General features: G+C 49.7%; 1 protein-coding gene across 4 annotated transcripts in view; it reads right to left on the bottom strand.

Annotated features, from left to right (window-relative positions):
- Positions 1-2,069: 2,069 nt before the first annotated feature.
- The window catches only part of PDE4C (phosphodiesterase 4C), a 59,069-nt gene continuing 42,102 nt past the window's right edge, over positions 2,070-19,036 (bottom strand). For all 4 annotated transcript variants that reach the window (XM_083720328.1, XM_083720329.1, XM_083720330.1 and 1 more), the window contains 11 exons: positions 18,769-18,821; positions 16,912-17,024; positions 12,415-12,508; positions 10,161-10,351; positions 9,649-9,747; positions 8,793-8,957; positions 8,060-8,159; positions 6,943-7,097; positions 6,499-6,621; positions 5,553-5,735; positions 2,070-4,994 (listed from right to left, as the gene is read on the bottom strand). In XM_083720328.1, the coding sequence (XP_083576454.1) occupies positions 4,494-4,994; positions 5,553-5,735; positions 6,499-6,621; positions 6,943-7,097; positions 8,060-8,159; positions 8,793-8,957; positions 9,649-9,747; positions 10,161-10,351; positions 12,415-12,508; positions 16,912-17,024; positions 18,769-18,821 (1,777 nt within the window). In that variant the 3' untranslated portion in view covers positions 2,070-4,493. The remainder of the gene's footprint in view (positions 4,995-5,552; positions 5,736-6,498; positions 6,622-6,942; positions 7,098-8,059; positions 8,160-8,792; positions 8,958-9,648; positions 9,748-10,160; positions 10,352-12,414; positions 12,509-16,911; positions 17,025-18,768; positions 18,822-19,036) is intronic.

The raw sequence follows: 19,036 nt of genomic DNA, 5'->3' as shown, positions 1-19,036 counted from the left end.
GAAGCCGAAAGCACCAGCCTGAAGATGACGAGTGAGACCTCGTCGAAACGTCGCCTAGACACCCCAACTTTTACACGGGAAGACACCCGAGGACACCAAAACCTGCATTCCTGTACCCGTGAAAATCTACGAAAGCATATATATATATATATATATATATATATATATATATATATATGGGGTATGAACGAATTCCTATGCCTCACAAATAACCCAGAGGTGCATTTTCAATAAAAGGACACATTCTACTCATGTGAAAACACATCCGTGGGCTGGATTGAGAAGGTGATTGGGCCGGATCCGGCCCCCGGGCCTTAGGTTGCCTACCCCTGGCCTAGTCCTCATGGTTCTGAAGAAAGGAGCTGCCTCAAGAGCAGTGTAGGAAGCAGTGGGTCTGGAGGGCTTTGGGCAGAGCTTCTCCCAGTCCTGAGATGCCCTCAAGGACTGAACGATTGAAATAGTGTTACGGAAATGACATGGGGGACACATCTTGAAAGTTGTTGCAATGTTACAGATATTATGCCGGAATGTATCCTTTCGACTTGACAGCCCAGGGAAGATGCCTAGCTTCATAAATCTGTAGAAAATCCATACTCTCCTCATTCCAATGCCATTTGAACCCTGAGAGAAAGGGGAATTTGGATGTCCCCTCCCTCCATGAACTAAGAAGCAGGAACAGGGCAACCTGCCAGAATTCCCCAAGCGGGAGAGCACATCCGCGGCACCCCACCCAGGGGGCAACAATAGACATCCGCAGAGGCCACTGCTCGGAAAGCCCATCTCCAGACAAGTCCGGAGGGCCAGGACATGTCAAGAGTTTTATTGTTCTTTCAGTGATGGGGACTTAAGAGGCCTTGGGAAAGGTGTCTGATCAAAAGACCTAATGTGTAACCCTTGTATACCCCTCCACAAGGACACAGGTGGTGCTTTGGTCTAAGCCAGGCACGTCCAACAGGTAGATAGTGATCACCGGCTCCCCCCCCCAAAAAAGTTCAACATTTAAATTGCCCTGCACCCCCCAAAAAAGGGGCTTTCGTCCTTAGAAAGCTCAACAACCTTGACCTCAACCTCCCAAAACAGGGCATTCCTTCCTTAAACAAAGCTCATCAACTTTGACCTGAACCCCCCCCAAAAGCTGGTAGATCACTGCCAGTCTTTAACTGTGAGTAGATCACAGTCTCTTGGGAGTTGGCCACCCCTGGTCTAAGCCACTGAGCCTCTGATCAGGTCAGCGGTTTGAATCCGCACAATGGGGTGAGCTCCCATAGCTCTGTCCCAGCTCTTGCCAACCTACCAGTTCGGAAGCAGACCAGCACAAGTAGATAAACTGCTGCGGCAGGAAGGTAAATGGCGTTTCCGTGCGCTCTGGTTTCCGTCACGGTGTCCCGTTGCGCCAGAAGCGGTTTCTCCTGCCGGCCACATGATCCAGAAAGCTGTCTGTGGACAAACGCCGGCTCCCTCGGCCCAAAAGCGAGATGAGCGCCGCAACCCCAGAGTCGCCTTGGGCTGGACTTCACCATCCGGGGATCCTTTATTTCTCACCTTTTACCCCTCCCCATTTGTGGCATGCTAGTGATGTAGTGATGATGCCTTAATGATGCCTCTCAAAGTGTATTCTGGGGGAAAGAGGGAAGGTTTAAAACAGGAGGGCCCTTTCATATTGCCTAGTAGCCTCTGGAGCCAATAATAATAATAATAATAATAATAATAATAATAATAATAATAATAATATTTGGGTTGCCCCAGCTTCCAACTGCTTCTGAGGTTGCTTTTTTTTACAATGAAGTGGTGTATATATAATAATACTGTAATAATAAATGTGTTCTCAGCCATCATATTGTCGGCTCTCTCTTCCTTTGAATTTCTCCCCAAATTTACCTGTATCTCCTTCTCCCTTTCCTCATCACTGCCACTGCAAACCGCCCTGAGACCTCTGGGTATAGGGCGCTATATAAATTCCATAAATAATAATAATCACAACCAACTCACCACACTTCCATCTTCCCACCCACCAACATTTTTTTGCCTATTTTTCTGTTATTGCAAGATCTTTGGTGCAGAGACTTAGGTTTCAAGTGCTGTAGCTTTATAGCATGATTTTAAAAATATATATAAAATAAAATAAATCAGCATTTGGTTTTTTTACATGGAAATTATACTGGGGGAGACAAGGTGCCGTAGAAAAACAAGGTGCTGTTCCCAGCCAAGGGCTCAGCGGCCGGTCAGGAAACTCAAAGTGCCATGTGGGGGAAAAAATTATATTATATACACAGACATAATGCAGTGTTTCTGAACGCAAGTCACAGTAATATCAGTATCGGACAAGGAAACAGAGGTGAGCGGACTGGTTGTGAGGGTTAGCACACTTCAAATTCAACACTTCCAGGTTATTATTGTTAAAAGTTAAGGCTACAAAAGCTCCGTAAAATATATACTCATCTAATAAATTAAAGGTGGTAGCCTCATTTGCTGTGGCTTGGGGACTCCCCCCATCCCAATTTCCTTGCTTGTACAGTGGTACCTTTGTACTCAAATGTCTTGGTTCCCAAATGCCGAAAACCTGGAAGTGAGTGTTCCGGTTTTTGAACGTTTTTCGGAAGCCGATCGTCCAATGCGGCTGTCGGCTATTGTTTCCTGGGTGCCTGCCCCATCAGAAGCCATGCCTTGGTTTTAGAACATTTTGGAAGTCAAACGGACTTCCAGAACGGATTAAGTTTGGCGCTTTGGTTTTTGCTCTTTATTTTGCGTTTTTGTTTCTGAGGCTTTTTCTCTTCATTTGTTTCTGTGACCGTGCGGAACCCAGTTCAGCTACTGATGGATGGATTGTGTGACTGCGGAAATGGATAAAAGGCCCCCATCCAAACAATGACTCTCATCAGTGCAGCCAAGATTTTTAAAAGAAATTTACCATCTACAATACTGTCTTCTTTATTTTGTAGCACAGTGCATTGGTGGCTGCTTTAGTTTTATCAATCAATGGTCTCATTAGATAGTAAAATTCACGTTAAATTGCAGTTTTAGGGGTTGCTTTTAAAAGTCTGGAACGGATTAATCCGTATTGCATGACTTCCTATGGGAAAGCGCGCTTTGGTTTTGGAACGGACTTCCGGAACGGATTCAGTTTGAGAAGCAAGGCACCACTGTATATAAGATTCTTAGAGTCTTAAGGGGTCTGCTCTAAAGATGAATTAACCACAGGGTCTCTCCCCCTCACATACACCCCCCTGGATGTCTTCTTCACTTCCTATTTTGTTCCCGAGAACATCCCCAGCCCCGATCTCCTTTTAAAAATACCCAGCTTCATCTCTTCCCAAATCCTGAAAGTATTTATATCCATTCTGCCCTTTCCTGGGGGGGGGGGGGGGACACTGCAAAAGGGGAAAATGGAAAATGGAAAGGGTGGGGGAGGAAATGTAAGGGGTGTTTTCATTCCGAAGCAGTGCCTTGAAGAGAAAAAATATGGCAGATTTCTTCTTCTTTTTTTAAAATAGCTGTCTATAAATATTTCCATCGAGGAGAAAAGACAGCGCGGGACGTTAGCCTGCCGAAGTTTGTTTCCAGCGCGGCTATAGGGGGTGAGAAAACGTGGAGCAAGGCCTGGATTCCTGCAGGTTCCAGGAGCAGACTTAGAAAGGGAGAAGATAAAGGAGGTGAATCTCCCATTGCAGGGCAAGGGCTTCTTGCTCCCATGGGTGAAGAGCAATAACTGGATAATTTCTCAGGTCGCTGGAGGGATCCTGGTTTGCTTGTGATGGGGAGAGCGGCGTTGGGTGATTTCTCTCTGCACAGCCCTCTGCTTGCAGAAGCAACACCCAAAGGGGCCTTTGCAAGTCCAGTGCAACTCACCCATCCATCCCAAGTCACACGCAAGGTCTCAAGCCGAAGTGGGATTCGAACCTGGACCAAGAAGCAGGATTCGACCTGGACCGCACACGGCCCAAGCTCCGCCACCCCACCAGTGAAATCAACATTTGGAGAGAATGCAAGTCGGGCGGTTCATATGTGTTTGGACTGACCCCCCAACGGATCCTCAAAGTCAGTCTCACAGACGGGGAGAAAGGCCTTTTTTCAGCCTGTTGAGTTTACCCAAAATCATTAAAAAAAACCAGGAGATGTCAGGGACGGAACTTGTGACCCTCTGCCCACAAAGCTTGCGGTCGCCCGTGGATCCTCTTCTCCCGTGGGCTCGGTCCCCATTGGAACCACGCAGGTTCCAGGAGGAAAGGGGAAGATTTCTCCCCACGGCTGGGCTTGTGGCACAACCCAGGGTGGAAAATGGTGGGAGGAAGACAGGAGGGGCGAGGCGTGCCCTTCTGCCCCTGGGCACACGCCCGCCGTTGGCGTTCTTCCACAGTTTTCTCGGGAAGAGGGCAAGGAAACCACCAAGGCTGACCTTTTTCCGGTGGCAGAGAGGCCTTTCAAGACACACACACCCCGTGACGCCGCCAAGATGGAGCGACAACAGTGCCTTTTCCCCAACCCCACTTCCCCCGTTACGTCCCAAGGGGCAGGAAGGTGATATTGCCTTCTTGATCAAGACCGGCCTCGCTTGTCCTCCTTTTGGTGGTGGCCCCCGTGGCAGAGCCCCCGTCACTCTGCAAGAGTGTCCTCTGGTTATCAAAGTGCTGCATCGCCAGGACGTTCCTTGGGGGGCTGCCCTGCTTGTCCATGGGGGACGCCAGAGGCTCGGGGGCCGACTCTGAGTCATCGGTGGTCCCTGGGGTTTTCGCCTCGCTGTGGTCTTCTTCCAGGGGGCTCTCGGCGCCCGAATCCTCTCCGTATTCCTCTTCCAACGTGAGCTGGAACTGGAACTTGTCAGGGGCTCCTTTCTCGGACGCCAGCCCGTCAGGGGGCGGCGGGGGGCTGTGCGGGATCATACTCTGGTACCATTCGCGGTTGTCTTCAAGGGTGTCCAAAATCTCCTGGGCATCCGGGTGGACGAGGTCAGCCCAGGTTTCCCAGAGCGGGTGAGCGATGTAGTCAATGAATCCCACCTGCCGGAAGGGAGACAAAGACAGGGGCTGAGAGGACGCAGAAACAAGGAACGCCCTTCGCTTCCCAGGACGCCAGTCTCAATTCAAAACCAAAGCTCAAAAAGTAAAATCAAATAAGGCATTTTTGCAATGGGCTCAGATCAATACAAGGTATGACTGGAAACCGGCTGGCAAAACTCAGAAATGAACGGGAGGCGTCGCCCACTCCTTAAAACAGGAAAAGGGGAAAAAAGCAGTCCAGGTTGGGTCAAAACATTAAATAAAATAAATTAGGAAACCAGAAGATGCAGAAGATGTCTGTGGCCCCCTCCAAAAGGGAATCCTGCAAGGTGCAAGCGGGAAGTTTGGTGAATGGTCACGGAAACCAGACAACGAGAAATATTTGAACCTACAACCGGCATTGGAAACCCACAAAACGCTCACAATTGTGTAGGGAGATGAAGCTGTAACTGGAAAGACAGTGTATTTCCACAGGAAGCCCCCTTGTTTGCAGGTGTGGCTCCTCCTTGGAGGGTGCTCCCCCCCAACCCATCGACAAGCCCCCCTTGGCGCACCCACCTGGGACTTCTCTATGGAGGCGTTGTGCTTGTCGCACATGGGGCTGATCTCCATGCCCTTCTCCCGCTCCCGGTCTCCCTGGTGGAAGAATTCCACCATGATCCGGTCCGTCCACTGGCGGTACAGCTCCAGGGGTTTGGTCGGGTTGCTGAGGTCTGCGCAGTGAACAATGTTCTGCAGCACCTGGAAGGGCAGATATGAGTCGCTGTCAAGCATGAACCCTCGGGTGACATTTGGAGGGACGTATTGGACTCCCAGGACGTTTCTGAGCACAATTCAAAGTGTTGGTGCTGACCTTGAAAGCCCTAATTGGCCCAGTAGACCTGAAGGAGCATCTTCACCCCAGACACCAGGGTCCACCTCCCAAGGGCCTTCTGGTGGTTCCCCCCCTGCGAGAAGTGAAGTTACTGGGAACCAGGCAGAGGGCCTTCTCGGTGGTGGCGCCCGCCCTGTGTACCGCCCTCCCATCAGATGTCAAGGAGTTAAAAACTACCTGACTTTTAGAAGATATCTGAAGGCAGCCCTCTTTAGGGAAGATTTTAACAACTGATGTTTTAATGTATTTTTAATCTTTTTTTGGAAGCTATCCAGAGTGGCTGGGGAAACCCAGCTAGATGGGTGGGGTATAAATAAACAATATTATTATTATTATTATTATTATTATTATTATTACCACCGATGGAGGAGTCTGCCTGGTGGGCAGCAGACTCCCCTGTGATGATATATCATGTTGTATAAAATTATATCCTGATTTTAATCTTGGATTCACACTGCCGAGCTACAAATTTAATGGGATGCAGTGGCAGGATGGATGAGCAAAAGTGAGCGGAGCTCGAATCCTGCCAAGTTCGTGTGTCTGAGAAATGGGTCCGTTTCCTGCCCTGGATGGGGTTGCCCTCCCCCTGAAGGATCATCCAACCCCTGCCCCCTCCAAAAGAAGTTTCACCTGAATGCGGTCGGAGTAGTTGTCCAAAAGCAAGACTCCCAAACTGGTGACCTTCTTGGTCTCTACCATCGTCTTCAGGTCAGCCAGAAGGTTCATGTGTTTGGACATATCTGTTGCCAGGACCTGAGACCAGAAACCACGAGAGGGAAAGGATTTTATTCTATGCCACTTTCCCTTCAAATTAATCCCAAACAACATATAATAACAACGTGATAAAACGTATTAGAACATCACAAATTCAGCAAATCAGCAGTGAAACAATTGCAGTCTATAAAACACTGTGAACAAGACAACAACTAAAAAATAAGCCAAACATCACAACTAAAGGAAAAGCCATATCATATGATTAACAAATAAACACGCCGTTTATAATCTATCGAACAAAATAAGCAATATTAAACAAAACAGCAGCCTCCAAAATAAGCTAAGCCCTGAGCTCCTCACCATGTCGATGGCCATCTTGCGAAGAGACTGCCGTTGCTTTTTGGAGATGTTCTGGAAGATGTCGCAGTTTTCCTCTTGCAAGAGCTTGAAGCCCACGGCCAGGTGGTGGTTCTCAAGTACCGACGCATCGTTGTACATCAGCGCCAGCTCCGAATCTAGGGACAGAAAAAGAGTGGTCAGTTTGACAGGGGATGTCTCCGGATCAGAGGAGGCCATACATGTGGCTGAGAAAGAGAGTAAGGGAGCAGATTCACATAGGGGCTTGAAGCAGCCAACCAACATTTTGTGGGAATGTTCCGGGTGGCAAGAGAGGATATATTGTTTATTCATATCTTTCCTAACTTGCGCTAGCAAGTTCCTTTATGTAGCTGAGTTACATTCCCCTTTTACATGCACAGCAGATAGTGGGTCGCAGGCTCATGTGAGCCTCTCACTGTCATACAGTTCAATCTGTCTCAGATTGACTTGTACGTTCCTGGTAAGTTCCCTTGAATCCCTCTTAAAAGAATAAAGAGGACACAATCTTATTCAAAGTCAGTGAAAGAAGTTGACTCACATCAGTTCACAGTTGGATTCCTGAAGGCAGACTAAGTTACAAATATGTAGATATGGATCTGCCCCATAGGGGGGAATAATCCCAGTGCTTCTGAGAGCTAGCAGAGCAGTCCTAGCTAAAAGCTGGGTAAACGAAGAACGAAGTCAAAAAGAGGGAAGGGTGATGCGTGACCCGTCCTTTTGTTACCTGGACAGGTAAGGTCACATGCCAAAGGAAGGATGCTCCAGCCAGGAGGAACAGGAAGTTTCGACCTGCTGGACCAAACATTCCCTCACATGCCTTCTCTAGCATTGCAAGGAATGTTGTACTTGACTGCCTCTCATGGATCACATCCCACACATTTGCACAACTATCAGGCTACAAGAGGCCCTTTTCCTAGTCCAGCATCCTGTCCTCTTGTTATCGCTTCTTGTCATCGCTTTTTGCGCTTCACTTTGGGACGTCCTGTGCAAAGTGGGGCAAACATGCCCCAGGTAAAGGAAGGAAGGACAGGAGGAGACGTTCTCGGGAACAGCTGGAAAGACGGAAATTGCCCCCAATCAGCTGACATGGCCTACTCACTGGTGTTGATCAGGAACTGGTTGGAGACCCCGGGGTGGTCGACGTCGTGGATGGCGGCGGCAAAGATGGCGGCCAAAATCTCCAAGTCGGTGAAGACGGCCTGGAGCGAGCAGATGGAGGGGAGACAAAAAGGGGAGGAGAGTGAGGAGGACAGAGCTAATGAGGGGGTGAGCAAAACTCAAACTGGGGAGCCAGGCTGGGCACTGGCACGGTCAGGAGGCAAGTGACCACCGTGGTCCTCAAGGCTGGATTATTGCAAGGCTGGGGCAGAATGTGGCAGCCAGTTTTCGGATGGGGGAATCAACTACTGAGCCTGCTTCAAGGTCTTCCTATTCATTCACCAGCCCAACTGCTGTAATGCTATTGCTCATTTTTTCATTGTATTTATTTATTAAATTTCTACAGCACCTTCATCCGAGGACCACAGGGTAGCCTGCAATATAAACTGTTCCCCAAGTTGAAAAGCAATGAGCAACCAAGTCTTTAGTGTTATCAGCCCAGTCCTGCGGAACTCTCTGCCACTAGAGATTCAGCAGGTTGCATGGCCGTCTGCTATGGATGCTTAAGCTGAGATTCCGGCATTGCAGAGGGTTGGACTGGATGACCCTCAGGGTCCCTTCCGACACTATAGTTCTATGATACTGCGAGCCACAAGCTAAAAAGGCCAGCAGAGTTATGTTGTGTGACCCCCAAACTCTTCCCCTCCCCGCCTTCCCCAGAATTCCCTCTTCACCTCCAGAGCTGGCATGGAGAGCAGGACGTGGGTGGACTGGGCCACGTCGGCCGCGTGGATGTTGTTGTGGTAGGCCACGTCCGCGTGGTAGTGGTCCTCCAAGGTCATCATGAAGGTGATGAAGGTGTCGGCGGGGATTTGGAAAGATTTCAGCAAGTCTCTTTCCTGCGGGGCGAAGGGTGCAGAAGAAGGCGCCCCTGACTTGTCAGTCGTTTAAAAAGCACTTTTTAAAAAGCGTGGTGAGGGTCTTGAAATGGGGTCTCTATGCAGGGAGCTTGTGGCCTCTCATTCCATGGCCTGAGACTTTTCAGCAAGTGAGAGGTTATATGACAGGTGTCAGTTAAATTGCACACATTCGTGGGCTGAATGTCGGGAGATCTGGGGCAGATGAAAGGAAGGACTTCTTCTTTTTCTCCCCTTTTAAATTAATTTATTTGGTTTTTCAAATTAAAATTTCACAGAGATATATCAAACATGAATCAACAAAAGAAGATTCCAAGGAATCTCTTGGAATTCCATCCTCCCCTTTGTGGGTCCTATTATGAATCCTTTCCTCCCACATCTTTTATGATGATCCACATCGATTACAGTAGTGGCACCCACCCTGTGGAACACCCTCCCATCAGATGTCAAAGAAATAAACAACTATCTGACTTTTAGAAGACATCTGAAGGCAGCCCTGTTTAGGGAAGCTTTTACTATTTGATTATTGTATTTTAATATTTTGTTGGAAGCTGGGTGGGGTATAAAGAATAAATTATTACGCGAGAGGGTGGTGCAGAAGAGGCTGGCTGGTACGGTCCCCACTGCCCCCCCATCAAACTCCAAGCACCCGTCCCCCAGGGCCCCCTCTCACCTGGAAGATGCTGTACATGACGACTGTCAAAGGGCGGTGGCCAGAGTACTCGGAAATCTTGAAGACGTCTAAGCCCCACTTGTTCACGTCTTCCAGTTCCTAAGGAGGAGAGGGCAGGGCTGTCAAAGCTCTGTGGGGACTACCTCTTTCTGTGATGTATGTCTGACGTATTTGGGGGTGGTCTTGGGCCACAGGGTGGGCAATTTCAGGAGTCTATATAAGGGCTTGCACCCCATTGTTCTGGGTTCCTCCTCCCTCCTGTGTGTGGGGAGTGAGGACATTGTTGCAACAGTTAATAAAGATCAGGCTCACTAGCCGCTTTGCTTCTCAATATTCTCTGCTTGGCCTCTGTTATTTTCTCCTACCGATAGAGAACCTACATAAGGACTCTAGACGGGCTCTTGGGTCCCCAAAAGGAGCAGTGTTTTTTCTTATAACAATCGGATTTGCACCCAGCTTCCTGTAACCAGGAACCAGCTTCCCCCCAGCCCCGCACCTGCCCTCTTCCTCACCCTGGCCAGCAGACCCTCCTTCTCCGTCTTGACCCCGAAGCGAGGGATGGCGGCCACGCAGCGGAAGCTGGACCCGTGCGTCAGTTTCTTCACGCCGCTGATCTGTGACATCGGCCGCTTCTTCTTGTTCTTCTTCTCTTTGTCCTTCTCTTTAGGGACCAGGGTTGGGATCTCCACCTCATGCTGCTTGTCTGAAACAGGCAGGGGGGTGGATATAAAATTCACTGCATGCCATTCATTGAAAGAAAAATGTCTGATTTAAAAATAAATAAATTGCATTTTTAATCTTTTGTTGGAAGCTGCCCCGAGTGGCTGGCGAAACCCAGCCAGATGGGTGTCGTGTAAATAATAAATAATAATAATAATAATTAAAACATGCCACTTCTGGTGGGGTAGAGGGATGACCCTCTTGGCTGCCCACCATGAAACAATGCACACTAGAACCGTCTTTGGGGTGTGGAGAGCAGTTTCCCACAGGCAGGATGAACTAAAACCTCATCATAAGTGACAAACAGCCCCCCCCCCCACAAATAAATTATCCACAAGGCGAAGATTTGCATTAAGCTTTTTGAAGCCCAAAGAAAACAGGTCCCTGCCGCAAGGAGCTTACAGTCTGTGATTTGGCACAGGGGATGATAAGAGGAAGGAGAGAGGACCGGCTTTCCTCGTTCTCCTCCTTGATTCTAGCCCTGCTTGCCCAATCCCCTTCTCTTTTTAAAGCCCCCCCCCTTTAAAAAGGGCCCTGGCTGGTCCTCTTCTGGAGCATCGTGTCTGGAGGACACAGCAAAGGCGGCCCATGTCAAATGTCCCCCTCCCGCCCGGCCCCTCGCACGAGTCTCCCGCTGTTCCGAGGGAGACCCCCGCCCCAATATTCCCGAGGCACGCAAGGATTGACGTCAGAGGAGGCTAATAATATTACTGACGCCATGGCAACGGGAGATGCTGCGTGCTGGAATGCCGGTCCTCTCCCCAAAGTGATGTTTCCAGAGAGCAGACGGGGTCTCTCTCCCCACCTCACCCCGGAGAGGCTTCTTCTCGCTCTTGCCTCCGTCACAAACGCACAGGCACAGAGGAAGGGAACCTCTGGCTTAACACTCACTGTGTGTGTGTGTGTGTGTGTGTGTGTGTGTGTGTGTGTGTGTACATACATGCGCACACACACACTTGTTTTCCTGCACTGTGTTTTAAATCCAGCACCGATGTTTTAATTTTTAAAAAGTGGATATCGAAATGTAAGGAGGTGGCCGGCCAGATGGGAAGCCCGCAAACAGGACCTCGGTTACTGGAGGTGCTAGTCCTCATGGTTCTAGATAATTTACGCAGTAAAGCTACCTTTTACAGAGTTGGACCATTGGTCCCTGTCAGGGCCAGATTTAGGTCTGGTGAGGCCCTCAGCTCCTGAAGGTAACAGGGTCCAGCTGTCCTTTGTCCACAACAAATTGTTGCTGTTTTTCGTGTTGAATATATGCTATATCAGGCATAGGCAAACTTGGCCCTCCAGATGTTTTGGGACTACAGTTCCCATTATCCCTGACCACTGGTCCTGTTAGCTAGGGATGGTGGGAGTTGTCGTCCCAAAACATCTGGAGAGCCGAGTTTGGGGATTCCTGTGCTAGATGGTCATTGATGGACCGAAAAGGTATCTCAAGCCATTTGCGCATGTTGCCCTGCAACCAGTCCATGCAGAACGTTGGCACCTTATATATAGAAAGGAGCAAAACTGGGATATTTGAGGGAGCAGGCGAGCAGGCGGGGCCCATGACTTACATCTGTGGAGCCTACACAACACAAAACACGGTTGCTGGATGTAGGTTTTATTGTATTTGGTTTTTATCTTCTATGGTGGAAATGTACATCCAGTTTTCCCCCCTTTAATTTTGTTGGGGGACCCCAAGAGAGTGGGGCCTTAAGCAATAGCTTGTTTAGCTTATACGTAAATCCGGCACTGGTCCCTGTTGCTCAGCACTGTCTGCACTGAACAACAGCAACTCCTCGGGTAGGAGAACCTCTCCCAGCCCAACCTGGGAATTGCCCTACCACTGAGCTATGGACAGTTTGCCTCTCAAAAGGAGTTTGGAGTGTGAACAGGCTGCGGAAGAGTGCAGCTTGAACCCACCACCTGGGCATGATCAGCACTGAGGCCAGGCAGGAAAGGAGAAAGGTGAGTGCGCTCCCCTTTTTGCAGGTGAGTGATGCTTCCAGCCCCAAACCTTCTCTTCTCCGTCTCCCCCTTGCGCTGCTCTGGGGGACTCACCCAAGAAAGTGCTGCTGATGTACTCCGACACTTGGTTTCCGGAGCGGCTGGTTTCGGAGAGGTGGGTCAGTTCCCGATTCAGCATCCTTTTGAACTGGGGGGAGAGAGCAGGAAATAGTTCAATAATTCAAAGGAGCAACTCACAGGCAGCCTCTGCTGCAGGAGAATTTGCATCGAGCCGTGTTTTCAAGGGGATGAGAGTTTTGGCCAACATGGAGAATTGCTTCTAGTCCTCATGACCCAATAGGAAAGGACTCTGGGAGGCAGCGAGATGCCTCTGGGCAGATGGGACGCAGCGATCCATTCTAGATGTGGCTTGACTCCCCCATCCTTTTAAAAAATATGTATATAGTGGTACCTCGGTTTTCAAACACAACCTGTTCTGGAAGACCGGGGGAGGGGGGGACTCAGTGGAAGCCGTTTGACTTCTGAGGTGCGTTCGAAATCAGAAGCATCTGTTTCCGGGTTTTCAACATTCGGAAACTGAAATGTTTGACTTCTGAGACGTTCGGAAACCAAGGTATCACTGTATCTTCTCTTTATTCCCTGTTTAGGGAAGTTTTTAATGACTGGTGTTTTAATGTATTTTTAATCTATTGTTGGAATCAGCCCAGAGTGGCTGGGGAAACCCAGCCAGATGGGCAGGGTATGTATGTACCGTATGTATGTATAAGTAAATAAATATTATTATTATTATTAAGATTACAAGTGCACAGAGTAATATAAGACACAAAAGAAGATAAGAAAATAGCACCCACAAGCAACAAAAATGTACACATTGCCCCCCCCCCAAATATGTTATTGTAGGTAACCAGACCTTAACCTAATACGGTATTTATAAAAACCAATTCCAAATATCATTGAATTTGTCCGTGGCAAGTCTATGTTGGTACGCAACTCCGACCACTAGTCCACGCTGCCTGGGGATGATGAGAGCTGGAGTGCAGCAACATCTGAAGGGGTGCAGGTCCCCCACAACTGATCTAGAGGAAAAGATCTTCCAGGATAGCTGCAATTCCTCTCCCTGTAGAACTACAAGTGCATAGAGCCGAGATACCTATTAGGTCCATAAATGACCATATAGCATCTATTCAACACAAAAAACAGTGACAATTTGTTGTGGACAAAGGACAGCTGGACATAGAAAGGGCCCCATTAGCTTCAGGAGCTGAGGGCCGCATCAGACCTAAATCTGGCCCTGCATTTGAGTGTCCTCATCAGCACCCCAAAAGAGCGAGTCAGGTGGCAGGAGCTGCAACTAAACATGGGGGGCTCTCCAGGCTAAGGGGTGGGGCTCTTTCCTCTGCCCCCCTTGCCTAGCTGCTAGATAGGAGACCATGAGCCAGAGTTTTTGGGTGGGAGTTGAGCTGGAAGCTGGAGACACAGAGACCCGCTGGATCCAAAGCGAGATCTGTTGGGGGTCGTGATGCTGTGAGCCTCTGTCCTCTGTATGCTCAGGTTGTACAGAGGAGCAAATAAAACCATTTATCCCAAAGCCGGCACAGTCTCTGACTGTTTTCGTTCCAAATGCCTGGGACCCCCAGAGTCTCTCGTAGCTCAGAGATTTGGGGTGACGTGTAAGGGAGAGAATGGCAACGCCTCTCAGCTCCTCGTAAAAAGTGAGCAGGGAATACGAAGTGGGGAGGGTCTCTCAGAAGTCCCAAGAACTGCAGGAGACCCATAAAAGTTGCAATTACGGGATGCCAGCTGCAGCACACGCGGAAATGAGTCAAGGCAAAACAATTTTATGAAAAAATGGTGGAGGCCGGGGCGGGGGGGCAGGAGGGATTCCATACTCGGGGCAGCTTGCAAAACGATGGATTTCTATTCCAGTTTTAGTGGTTTTTAAAGCATTTGCAACAATGGGTGCTGTTGGATTCACTAGGGAGATCGGTAAATATTGAAATCCTCAAAAAGCATTAGCAAGACTTTGAGATTTAGGGTGTCGTCATCGTCCCCAAATGCAAGGTTTTGAAAGGGTCTTTTGTTTTTTTGACATTTGAAATACTTTCCCACCCCTACCTGGAGGTGCCATTGGGGATCCAACCTGCAGGGCAGTTTGCTCTACCACTAAGCTAGTCCATAAAAACAAAGCAAGCTTCCAGTCCTCATGACCTGGGAACCATTTATGTCATATTTACAGAATCATTGTAAAGGAATGGACTCACATGCAGGGTTTGACTCAACACTTGCAATTAACAAATGTAGAAAGAGAAACAGGATGTTAAAATGATAAGAGAAGAAGAATAATTATTTAAGGCCCGTATAGTTCAAGCTCTGGTTTTCCCAGTAATGATGTATGGAAGTGAGAGCTAGACCATAAAGAAGGCTGATCGCCGAAGAATTGATGCTTTTGAATTCTGGTGCTGGAGGAGACTCTTGAGAGTCCCATGGACTGCAAGAAGATCCAACCTCTCCATTCTGAAGGAAATCAGCCCTGAGTGCTCACTGGAAGGACAGATCCTGAAGCTGAGGCTCCAAGACTTTGGCCACCTCCTGAGAAGAGAAGACTCCCTGGAAAAGCCCCTGATGTTGGGCAAGATGGAGGGCACAAGGAGAAGGGGACTACGGAGGACGAGATGGTGGGACAGTGTTCTCGAAGCTACCAGCATGAGTTTGACCAAACTGCAGGAGGCAGTGGAAGACAGGAGGGCCTGGCGTGCTCTGGTCCAGGGGGTCATGAAGAGGCGGACACCACTAAATGACTAAACAACAACAACAACAAAATTAAAGAATAAGAAATAACCAATGAGCAGGGAGAGATAATATGCCCAAAAACCAGAAAGGGAAGCTGAGGGAAGTCACTGGGGGCGGGGGGGGGGGAGGGTTGAGGATTTATAAGGTATTTTGTTTTTGAAATAATGATTGTGACGATGATAAAAATGGTAAATTAAATAAAAATATTTTTTTAAAACAAATTAAATAAACACACCCACACATCCTGAGATGGCGAGTCTCACGGATCAAGCATGCATTCACACCCCTCCCTGGCTGGGGGGGGGGGCGCAACCCACTTTAAAAACAAAAACCGTGCCAAACCTTTGCAGCAGAACAGAAGTCCCCGCTGCTGCTGCTGCTGCTGCTGCTGCTGCTGCCCCCTCGCTTGCCAACCTTTGGAAGGGGCACCTGTGCTCCGCTTGCTTACCTGGGCGATGGGGTCTTGGAACACGAGCAACCCTGGGGGGCTGGCGTCGGGCATCGCACCGTCCCCGGTCCCCCGCCTGCCCAGCGCGCTGCTGCTCGCAAGCCGACCCTCCTCTCCTCCTCCGAAGCGCTCCGCCACCTGCCCCGCAGGAGCCAGGCCACGGAGCTGCATGGACTGGGGGCCTGAGCCCCCAAACCCAAAAAAGGGAGGAGGAAAGAAATCTCTCCCCCTCCAAAAAAGCCCCGCAAAAAGAAAGAAAGAAAAGGGGAATTCTCTGCAAAGCGAGGAGGAAGCGCTGGCGACGGGGGTCCCCCTGCATCACCGAGCCGGAGGGATGCGCCAGGTGAGCTGTTCTCTCGGCGGCCGCCCAATCAGAAGCCGCGGGCAGAGGGGCAGGAGCCCGTTCCGCCTTCCGATTGGCTGGCGGGAGCCTGGGGATGCTGCTACCGCGCGGTGGTACCCAGACGCAGCTGCAAGGCGCGCACGGGGAGAAGGAGGAGGACGGAAGAAGCGGGCAAGACTTCGGAGCTGCCTTTGGGGGGCAAGGTGGGCATTGGGAGGGGGCTCAGCTGCCACAGGGGACAAGCTCTCCCCCCCCGTGTGTGTCCAGAGACAAGCAGCTGGCACAGAGACAGCTTCCCAACGCTTTCTTTATCCTCCTGGCTTTGCAAAAAGAACATAAACAGAGGCTGATTGCCGGATCTGACCAGTGCCGGATTGACGTAGAAGCTAAACAAGCCCTAGCTTAGGGCCCCACTCTCTTGGGGCCCCCAGAAAAATGTAAAGGGAAAAATGCCTGGATGTACATTTCCAAAAGATAAGATAAAAAACAAATAAAACAAATCCTACAGACAGCAACAGTGTTTTGTGTTGTGTCGGCTCCTATTTGTGATGTGCAAATGGCTTGAGATACCTATTCAGTCCATCAATGACCATATAGCATATATTCAACACAAAAAGAGTGGCAATTTGCTGTTGACAAAGGACAGCTGGACACTGAAAGGGCCCCATTACCTTCAGGAGCTGAGGGCCTCATCAAACCTCAATCCGGCCCTGCCTTTGGGTGGGCAAGGTGGGCATTGGGAGGAGGCTAAATTGCCCACCTGCAGGGAACAAGCTCTCTGCCTCTCCCTCTCGTGTGTGTCCAGAGAAAAGCAGCTGGCAGAGAGAGAGCTTCCCAACGCTTTCTTTATTCTCCATCCCTGGCTTTGCAAAAAGAACATAAACCGAGGCTGGTTGCTGGATCTGACCCATATGCTGCTCAAGCATCCTCTTCTCCCAGGCCAGATGCCATCCAGGATGAGCCTTGTCCCTTTGGGGCTGGGGGTCCCACCCTGACCCGGGCGCCTTACCTTGTTGGAGGCCATCTCGCTGACTGAATGCCTCGTCTGCAATGTCTCCAGCTGGTCCAAGCACCAGTCCAGCTCCTCCAGGGTCTCCACGGCCAGCTTTTGGGATGCATCTTCTGCGGAGAGGCAAGAGGCACAATCCTGTCTGCACTGGCCGCCAGCAGCTCTCGAGGGGACATGCCCAGCATGGAGACGCTGCCGCCAGGGGATGACCCTTGGGTGCCCCCCCGTGAGACCTTCTACATTCAAAGCAGCTGCTCCATCATTGCGGTCATTTCACCAGTCCAAATAAAGGGCTGGTTTAAACAGGAGGATAATTGGTCCACTTAGCTCAGTGTTGTTTACATAGGCAGGCAGCATCTCTCCAGGGTTTCAGGCAGGAGATTCCCATCTCCTACCCGGAGGTGCTCAGAACTGGTGCCCCCTTTTAAATCTCTCCAAGCGGCCATTTCTACATCTGCCTCGTTTGCAGAAGCTCTTCCTTTGGCCTGAGTCTTGTGTATCTGTGCATTTGTGCATTTGTGGCTTCCACACTGCCCGGCTCACGAGTTTCCTCGATGCCAGAGGTCGGGGCAAGGGGGAATACAGGCAGGGAATGGGTGGTCAGGGTGGCATGCTGGAGAGAGAGAAGGAGACAGGCCCGGAGGCAGAGACCGACGGCAGGGGAAGAAGCGAAAAGCAGAGAGTTTTTGAATAATGAAAGAACTGACGTCAATCGGAGGCTATAGCCGCAGAGGTGGCATTAGAAAAGAGAAAGAGAGAGAGGAAGAAAGCAGGAGAGGGAGGGAGGAAGGAACTTCCCGGGTCGTAAGCGGACTGCAGATGCTTTGTGCAGAGCAGGGAGGACACGGGAAGGCCCTGGGAACCGGGATATGACCCCCCACCCTCTGCCACGGACCCAGTGAATCTCCAAGATGCTTTGATTGACAGCCACAGACCTCGCCACCTCCCTCAGGCTCTGCATGTTTCAAAACACGCACGACCCCAATTTAACAGGACCACAGCCTGGTGCTTAGAGAGCCTGCTTTGGTTGCAGAATGTCCCGGGTTCAGGTCCTGCTGGCGCCTCCCGATGGGGCTGGGAATATCCTTCTTTCGCACCTGACGCCGAGTAAATGTGCTAAAATGTATAAATTGTGGGGTGTGACCCAGGAGAGGCAGTCAAGTACCACATTCCTTGCAATGCTAGAGAAGACATGCGAGGGAATGTTTGGTCCAGCCAGTCGGAACCTCCTGTTCCTCCTGGCTGGAGCATCCTTCCTTTTGCATGTGACCTTACCTGTCCAGGTAATAAAAGGACGAGTCACGCAGCACCTCTTTTTGACTTCCTTCTTCATTTGACCCACTTCTAGCTAGGACGGCTCTGCTAGCTCTTAGAATCACTGGGATTATCCCCCCCTATGGGGCAGACCCACATATACATCTTTGTAACTAACTCTGCCTTCAGGGATCCAACTGTGAGCTGATGTGAGTCAACTTCTTTCATTGATTTTGTGGGGAAATTATGAATAAAATCTTTTTTTAAAAGGGGGAATATTCTTCACAAATAAAATACAGCTGGCTCCCCCAGGAGGGAATGACGGCTGTCAATCTAGGGGGCTTCCAAAGAGGATGAGACAAATTCATGGAGTTCAGGTCCCACACTTAGGGGTCGGGCTATTCCTGCTTCCCCACATTTTGCTTCCCTGCACCTTTCTTAATTGCCAATATATATATATATATCCTTGTAGGGTTTCTTAAAGGGGATTTCTGGCGCAAGGGCGACAGAAGGCTTTCTTCTGTGCAAACCCACATTTCCCCGGTGGGCACCTTCCCCCCCCCAAAAAATAATAATAATTGACAGGGCCCAGATGGAACTCACCTGGCAGGTTGACTTTAGATGTGGGCGGCAGGTTGGGAACTCCGGACGCTCTCCTGTAAGAGACAGAGCATATCTCTGAGCCCCCCGTGTCATATTTGGTGGCAGAGGGGATTGTGATCAGGTCCCTGTCACAGTGAAGTGAGTGTTCTGGTTTTCAATCCTTTCTCGGAAGAATTAAGAAATAATTAATTGCAACATTCCGTGCGTAAGACGACCCCCAATTTTAAACTGTAAAAATCTGGGCAAAAATATAGTCTTATACATGGAA

This window comes from Podarcis gaigeae (genome assembly GCF_964106915.1).
Source record: "Podarcis gaigeae genome assembly, chromosome: 18".
NCBI classification, from domain to species: domain Eukaryota; kingdom Metazoa; phylum Chordata; class Lepidosauria; order Squamata; family Lacertidae; genus Podarcis; species Podarcis gaigeae.
The sequence above is the reverse complement of the archived record's forward strand: the minus strand, read 5'-3'. Positions and strand labels throughout refer to the sequence as shown.